At 42.7% G+C, this 7,895-nt stretch overlaps 1 protein-coding gene across 1 annotated transcript; it reads left to right on the top strand.

The window, feature by feature from the left end:
* Positions 1-217: 217 nt before the first annotated feature.
* On the top strand, positions 218-6,975 carry LOC113999435 (cytosolic 5'-nucleotidase 1B-like). The gene is made up of 6 exons (XM_027742848.2): positions 218-432; positions 693-860; positions 3,581-3,710; positions 4,182-4,304; positions 4,954-5,138; positions 6,077-6,975. Exons 1-6 carry the CDS (start codon positions 304-306, stop codon positions 6,413-6,415), a joined length of 1,074 nt encoding a protein of 357 aa, XP_027598649.1. The 5' UTR covers positions 218-303; the 3' UTR covers positions 6,416-6,975.
* The last annotated feature ends 920 nt before the right edge of the window (positions 6,976-7,895 follow it).

The following is a 7,895-nucleotide window of genomic DNA, read 5'->3' as shown; positions in this document are numbered from 1 at the left end:
CGGGCGGGCGGGTGCAGGATGCGGGGAAGCCGCGGCCCCGCTGCCCCACGGGGCCGGTGCTGCTCCGCTCCGGGGGAGGGCCGGACCGCCGCGGGCCCGGCCGGGCCGTGACGCGAGAGGGCCGGGCGAGCCCGGGCGCGGCACAGCCAAAGGGAAAGGCAGCGCCGGTGCCTTCCCCCTGCCCGGGCGGGGCGGGGCGGGGGCGGCCGCTGTCGCTGTTGCCACCGCTTCCCGGTCACCGCTTCCCGGTCCCCGCTCCGGCCGCAGCCGCCGCCCGCCCCGAGCCCGGCCGCGCCAGGCACCATGAGCGGCTCCGGCCCGGAGGCGCCGCAGCCCAGCGAGGCAGCGGAGGCCCGGCTGCAGGAGGCCGAGCAGGACTGGGCGGCGGCCAAGGCGTTCTACGACAACCTGGTTACCAAGAAACCCCGGCCGGTGCGTGGGGGCGGGCCGGGGGTCCGGAGGCCAGGGCTGGGGATGAAGGGGGGGGGCGCTTGGGGATGCGGGGTAAGGCTGGGGACTCGAGGGGAGGTTGAGGGTCCGGGGTAAGGTTGGGGGCTTGGGGGAAGGCTGAGGGTCCGAGGGGAAGCTGGGGGTTCGAGGGGAAGCTGGGGGTCCGAGGGGAAGCTGGGGTACGGGGGAAAGCTGGGGATCCGGGGGCTGCGGGCCAGCGCTACCCTGCGGTCGCTTGGCAGCCCAAGCCCCAGAACGCCATCACCGTGGCCGTCTCCTCCCGAGCCCTCTTCGACCTGGTGGAGGAGAGGCGGATCTACCAAGAACAGGGGGTGGAGAAGTACGTGGAGTACCAGCAAAACAACGAGAACGTCACCCTCAAGCCTGGACCGGCGTTCTACTTCGTCAAGGTAGCTGGGGGGGGTGAGCCGGGGCGGGCTGGCCCGGCAGGGCAAGGGAGGGTGTGGAGTGCGGCGGGGCGAGGAAGATGCTGCAAGGCCAAATTTCGGGAAGAGGAGGAGCCCGAGGCGTCCTTGGGCGGAGATAATCCTGACCCGGGGAGACGTTTTCGGGACTTGTTCTCCCAGCGGTGAGCTCGCTGCGGCGGGGGAGCCCGGCAGCATCTCAGCATCTCTGCGCGCCCCGGTCCTCCTGCCACCGCTTCTCTTCCCTCTCCTCTTCCCTCTCCTTTCCTTTCCTCCTCACATCCCCTCCCCTCCCGCCGACACTAATGCCGCACGCCTGCGGCAGATCACGTACTGCTCCCGTCACCGGGACCAGACTTGCACCCTCAGCATCACAGTTTGTATCCCGGCTCACAGCATCACATCCCAGATGTGGGTAAGGAGCAACCTGTGCTTTCTGCTGGACATGAGGCACACAAAGTACCTTTCCTTTTAAGACCTTTTTCAGTCAAGATAGTCCCCTAATTGTTTTAAGTTTTTTACAACCTCCTCCCACCTAACAAACCCAAAAAGACAAAACCCAACATCCTCCACCCCAAAAACCCCACAAATAACCCAAAACAGTGATGATTCTGTTTTAATCTAATTATTAAGAAATTAAGTCCTTTTGTTCTGCTTTAATTTTTCCTTGCTTTTGTTGTCACCCTGGAAATTGTTCTTGAGGACCAGCGAAAAAAATACACTCTCTAGTTGACAGTTAGGGTTTAAGCAGAACTGAAATGGAATATTTTACTTTCACTGCACAATATAAGAGAAATGGCCAAGGAAAACAGCCTCCATCATGGAAAGCAAGAGAAATTAAAAAAAAATGAAAAGACCTGAAAATATGTATGGTTTTGAAGAACACAGATTTTAGCGGAACTGACTTGAAAAAATGCTGTGTACAGAGTTAATTTTATGTCCATTGAGAATTGTGTGATAAGCTCTCCCACAGTGATTTTAGAAAATTAATGAAATCATAATTAGCAATCATTCTTGTTGACATCAGAGTTGTGGTAGAACACCTCAAGTTTTAAAAGTAGATTTGGAGTAATTCAGTTTTAGTCTCACGACTTTAAAACATGCTGCTGTAAATATAGCATAGCTGTTAGTGGTATTGATAGCAGAAGCACTTTAAGGGTGCTTTTAACATAAAAATGAGGTCATAGTTCACTTTGTACACCAGTGAGGATAGGCTGACGAGGGAATTTACTGCTTCTTTTCCTATATGTAGCTGCCCTACTAGCAGAGTCAGTTTTTAAGATTTGTTAGAATTCAGTGTCAGATTCACTTCAACTAAAAGCAAGATTTGACTGTTTAACTCCTCATACTTTGAAAATCAGAACTGTTAGCTATGCCCAGCTAAATGCACCTTGACCTCTATTCCCTTCCAGTATGATATTTGTGTTTGAATTCTTTATATTGCTTAGTCACAGAAATCATTAGGCTGGAGAACTGCGGGTTTGTTGAGTCATCTTTTCCACTTGGAGACAAAGAAGGCAAAAGGGAATAATACTAACTTAAAAGTATTAGATCTCATGCTTGTAGCACTTAAGATTTGTAATCACAGGCCAGGGTCTCCTTAGGGTAAAAAGTATACAGGCAATGGACAAAAAAATGGTATCCCCTCCTCTGCTCACCCCTCCTTCCTAATAATTTAAGAAATTGCCAGTGTAGTAGATTATTAGGAGTAGAAGTAGGTTATGACCACATACCAAGATTTTTTCCTAGGCCTTATACCGGGCTCTCACTTAGAAATTTCCTAAGCACAGTCCCACATCACATAGCCATGCTTTTAAGTGAGATTCCCAGAATTTAATTATTAAATTTGTAGTTTAGTTCTTAACAACCGGACTGACTTTCTAAAGCACCTTATCGAAAATCAATCCATCTTTGTATTCATTTGATAATTCATTGTTGATTTCATTGCTGTAATCCCAAAGAATTCCATTCCATTCAAGGAATGCAAAAAGGAGGTCTTACTCCAAAGGGATGAGGTTCTAAGTAAGAGAGAACAGATGGATACAGACAGAGATGAGCAGATGAAAGGTCAAGGAAATAAAAATGCGAGACTGTGGATATAACATGTTGGCCCATTATCTTTAAAGGGATATCAAATCAAAATCTGTCTCATTCAGTACTGCAATTAGAAATTGTCAGGATAATCTTGTATGACAGGATATGATTTTGTACTCATTACTTAAGGACGATCTTTGACACCTGACCACCTGAACTGTGTCAGTAAATCTTTGCATAAGTATGTGACCCAAATTCACATTTGTGCACACAAAACAAGCAGCTGCACATATACTTTCCTTTATACTTTCTCCTTGATTTCACAAGAACAATTTTCAGGTGGACAAGAAAAAAATTTAATAGCGATTGTGATAATGATCAACAGTGCATTGACTTACTCTGGATGATTATGATGTCCTAAGAAAAAGGATTTCCACAAGAAAGTTAAATTCTGTAACTCAACAAAATAAACTTATTTGCCTCCTTTCAAATGAACCAGTCAAATGGTTACTGGGAGCAACAAAGCAGAAAGGAATAAAACAAGTTCAGCAAGTTAAGCTATCAGGTATTTCACATTCTCCTTCAAGACAATTCTGTCACTAAAACTACAGTGATGAACAAAAGGAGGCACATTCCACTTGTCTGTTGACTTCGACATTTTTATCCTTCAGGCTCTGGAGCATGTCAATGCCCGGCTTCTTGAACTATACCCTGATGATGAAGAACGATTTGATATCGTCCTGATGACTAATAACCATGCCCAAGTGGGAGTGAGGCTCATAAACAGCATCAATCACTATGGTGAATAAAATAAATACTCACGGGTAGAATTGACAGCTGTTGCATAATAATATGAATTAATTTTATTCTTCCTGCTCTGACCTTGGAAAAACAGCTGCTTTGATATTTATTTTTGGGTGTCAGCACAAGTGAGATATATTAAACAGTTTGGTCCAATGGTCTAGATATAACATGTCAGGTGTGAATCTTAAGTCTTTAAACTTTTTGATGTTTGTTATCTATGCTCTCTAGACATGCACCTTCACAGCAGTTACTCTGCCATCTTAGAGGGAATTTTTTTCCCTAAATTTTGAATGAGGATGGATTGATCAAACATTTTAGTCAGTTTAAGTTGTGTAACTTGTTGAAATTACGATGATTATTTTTATTTTTAAGTTTACTGTCAGCTAGGCTAGTGTACCTTTTCTCAGGTTACTTTTACAGGTTTGCAGTGTCAAGGCAGAGTCACACCTTGTGCTGTTCTTACTTTAGGCTTAACAATTGAACGTTTCTGTATGACGGGAGGACAAAGCCCTATTGGTTACCTGACTGCATACCTTACAAACCTGTACCTCTCAGCAGACTCTGAAAAAGTGCAAGAAGCTATAGAAGCAGGTTTGAATTGACTTTCCTTATCTCTCTGTTTAGCTTGTTCAAAAATTAATATACTGTGTGTCTTTCACAGAAAGTAGTGCTGCTTCATCAAATGCAGAAAGGCACCACTTTGTACAGTGCAAGTTTACCGCTTATTTTTACTTAATCAAATAAAATCACATGATACTGTTCCTCTCTGACCCTTCAGGCTACTAATATGACAACCAAATCACCCTACACCTTTCTGTCTTCTCCTATTCAACAAGAAAGGGATCTCCACCTCTATTCAACTTCTATTTGAATAGCCTCATCTTTTTCAGTACGACTTAAAAAAACGACCTCTGTGTTTCATAAGAAGTTAAAAATAGCAAATAGTTTGATTGAGTGGTTTCCTTGGAATTGCCTGCTTTGTCTCATTTGCAGTACACCTTGGGGACTGTTCTTGTACATTCTTCCATGTGAAAATGGAAGGAAGAATGTCCAAGAAGTTTTGTCAGTGGGACAGCTTCTATGCATTTGTGTTACAGAACAGCCATTACTAATTAGCTTTCATGATCATTTCCACTCACCACACCTAAAGGTCACTACAAATAAGTTGTTGGAACCAAACTGCTGGTGGTTTAATGAATGACTTAGCAGGACTAACTGAGGTTCTCTGATCCATTTTCAGGCATTGCATCAGCTACGATGTTCACTGCCAACAAAGATGTTTCTTACTCGGATACACAGCTGAGGGTGGCATTTGATGGGGATGCTGTTATCTTTTCTGATGAATCAGAACAGATTGTCAAAGAGCAAGGATTAGATAGATTTTTTGAACATGAACAGCTGAATGAAAATAAGCCTCTTGCACAGGTTTGTATTTTCTTGAATCAGTAAGTTTCCAAAAGATCTGATGACTTTCATTGCTGCTGTGTTTCTCCACTTTCCCCAGTGCGTATGTGTTCTTTGTGGAAGCTGAGTACCCAATTTATTTCCTTTTCAAGGATAGTCTTTAAAATGCATGTTTGACATAAAAAAGGCCACCATTGCAGTCCTTTCACCAGATCTCTCACTTCTCTGCGAGAACTGCATATATAAGACAGTGACTTACAATTGTATTTTAATGGTATTATTAGAAAAAGAAATACTAGTACTGATTTCCTGGATTATTTTTTTAATCAGACTGTGTAGGTAATGTTAATTTCTAACACTGAGATACTCTGGTTATTGAAACAGGTTACTTATTCCCAAGCAGAACTATGCCATTTGTCTAAAAAACACAAATATTTTAACATCAGCTTAAACTGAAGGATGAATTCTGCTATTGTTAAAAATAGTATAAATTCATAATAAAAGCTTGATTTATGAAAATACTGAATGGTACAATATATTGCAATTTGAAGAACCAAACTGTCATTTATTTCTTTTAATTGGAATGTAGTATGGTCATTAATCCGGTTTTTGTGCAGGAGAAAGAATTGCAGCTCATGGTTCTTAGTAAAAAGAGTTCAGTATTTTTAAAGGAACACTAAAGACTATAGTAATAAGCTTATATTGTAAGAGATCGCCTTAGTGAGAATTATTTTCCCACTGATCATACCATGTAGGATTATGGTTTTAACTTTTTTCCAGTGTGTGAATTCCTAGTGAGGGTGCAGACCCATTTGGATATGTTACACAGAGAATTTGCAGAGTAACGTAGCATTAGGGAAAGGAATTCTGTGTGTAACTGGCAGTCTGGAAGAAGGCAAAAGAATGTTTTGGGGAACTGTGGACAAATACTAAATATGCTTCTGGTATTTTATACTCAGGGCCCTTTGAAGGGTTTTCTGGAAGACCTGGGGAAAATTCAGAAGAAGTTCTATGCAAAAAATGAACGATTAAATTGTCCTATAAGGACCTACCTGGTCACAGCCAGAAGTGCGGCGAGCTCTGGAGCCAGAGTGCTGAAGACTCTCCGTAGCTGGGGTCTGGAGATTGATGAGGCACTTTTCCTAGCAGGAGCTCCTAAAGGACCAATCCTGGTGAAAATCCGCCCTCACATTTTCTTTGATGACCAGATGTTCCACATTGAAGGAGCACAGAAATTAGGCACCATAGCTGCACACGTTCCCTATGGCGTTGCTCAGAAGTACAACAAATCTTCGTGACTGGATGACACCATTAATGATAAAGTTCTTAACTCAGCCAGCCTCTTAATAAACCAATAGTTATGTCTGAAAACCTCTACATATGTGTATTGTAAGCACTATGTTTAAAAATTCAACTTCTGACTAGAACAGCCTTTAAAATAAATATTTTTAATATAGGTAAGTTTTTAATGGAGTTATTTTAATATAATTCTTAAGCAGTTTAGATTTTTTACCTGTCTAGATCTAACACTGTGGTTTTGATATTAGGAAGAGATTTGTACTGTTTTTATAGCTATTTTGAGAGACAGAACAGTTATATTTTCTCTAAAAAACTGTTGACGGGTTATTTATAAGAAAACTCATGCTGCAATGCTAGTTCTTGACAGTCATTTCTGAAGTTCACAAAAACACAGTTTACATGTAACTGTTTACCTGTTGCGGTTTGCTTGTTGAATATGTGTTCAGTAGGTCTGTCACCACAAGGTTTCAGCTTCCAGTAAAATGTTAGCTTACTTGATCTTGTGTTTACACATTTTTCTATATTGTTTTCTTACCTTAATAAAGCTGGCTTTACAGAACATTGTCATTTTTCTATGCAGGGGTTTTAGAGGTTTAGGGGTTCCTAGGTAAAGTTTGTGTAATCAGCATCCTCCTGATGTTTCGAACCAGAAGGGACCACTTTCAGCCAAATTTGAGAGAGAGCTGCTAGAGGTCTCACTTAGTCCCAGCAGATTTCACAGAGCTGGTAGAAATCTGAGATGCTGTATCTTGACTGGGACAAAGGCTGAAGCTTTAGAGCACACGTCGTAACAGCAGAGAACCCACCCAGAAATAATACTGTTGATGGAACTATTTGCTTCTTTAGCTAGATTTCTTTAGGATTTACAGCTGTTTCGTTATCTGCGTGAACTCAGTTTAGCAACCTCAAATAGGTTTGCAGGGGACAGGTGCCTGTTGCTACATGACTTCAAATTTACTCCATAGATCTATTCTACCTCTTTTATGCTCAGTTCCTGTGTATCAGTGTTATCTGTATAACTGATATCCAAATGACACCACTAACATCTGTCAGGTGGTGTTTGTTCTCTTTCTCTCCCTAGTGGAACAACTGTTCTTTTTTTTTTTGTTGCTGTATATTTATACCAGAAGAGACAAAACCAAAAGAATGTGCTCTGCAGTGGGAGTAGAAATGGTGAATCAGGCTTGTGATGATCTGTGGTTCTTCAGGGAATTTGGTCCAGAATCTCAGGTTAGCTTCTGAGAAAGTTTGGTTCCTCTTGTCTGGATGAACTGTCTCGTTATTGCAGAAAGCTTCATTGCATTAATTATGTTTTCCCTCCCAGGAACATAGGCGATCATTTTAATGTTCTGGGTCCAAGCCACAAAGTTCTTTGGAAGCAAAGGCAAAAGCCTTGATCCTGCATGAAACACAAATAGAAACCATTGGAAAGGTTTTCACGTGTTCACACTAATATGTGTTGTTGATGGGATGCACTGC

Source organism: Pipra filicauda, unplaced genomic scaffold (assembly GCF_003945595.2).
Source record: "Pipra filicauda isolate LSUMZ 115617 unplaced genomic scaffold, ASM394559v2 scaffold412_size1447426_pilon, whole genome shotgun sequence".
Classification (NCBI taxonomy): Eukaryota; Metazoa; Chordata; class Aves; order Passeriformes; family Pipridae; genus Pipra; species Pipra filicauda.
Note: the sequence above shows the minus strand (reverse complement) of the source record. Positions and strands in the feature narration are given on the sequence as shown.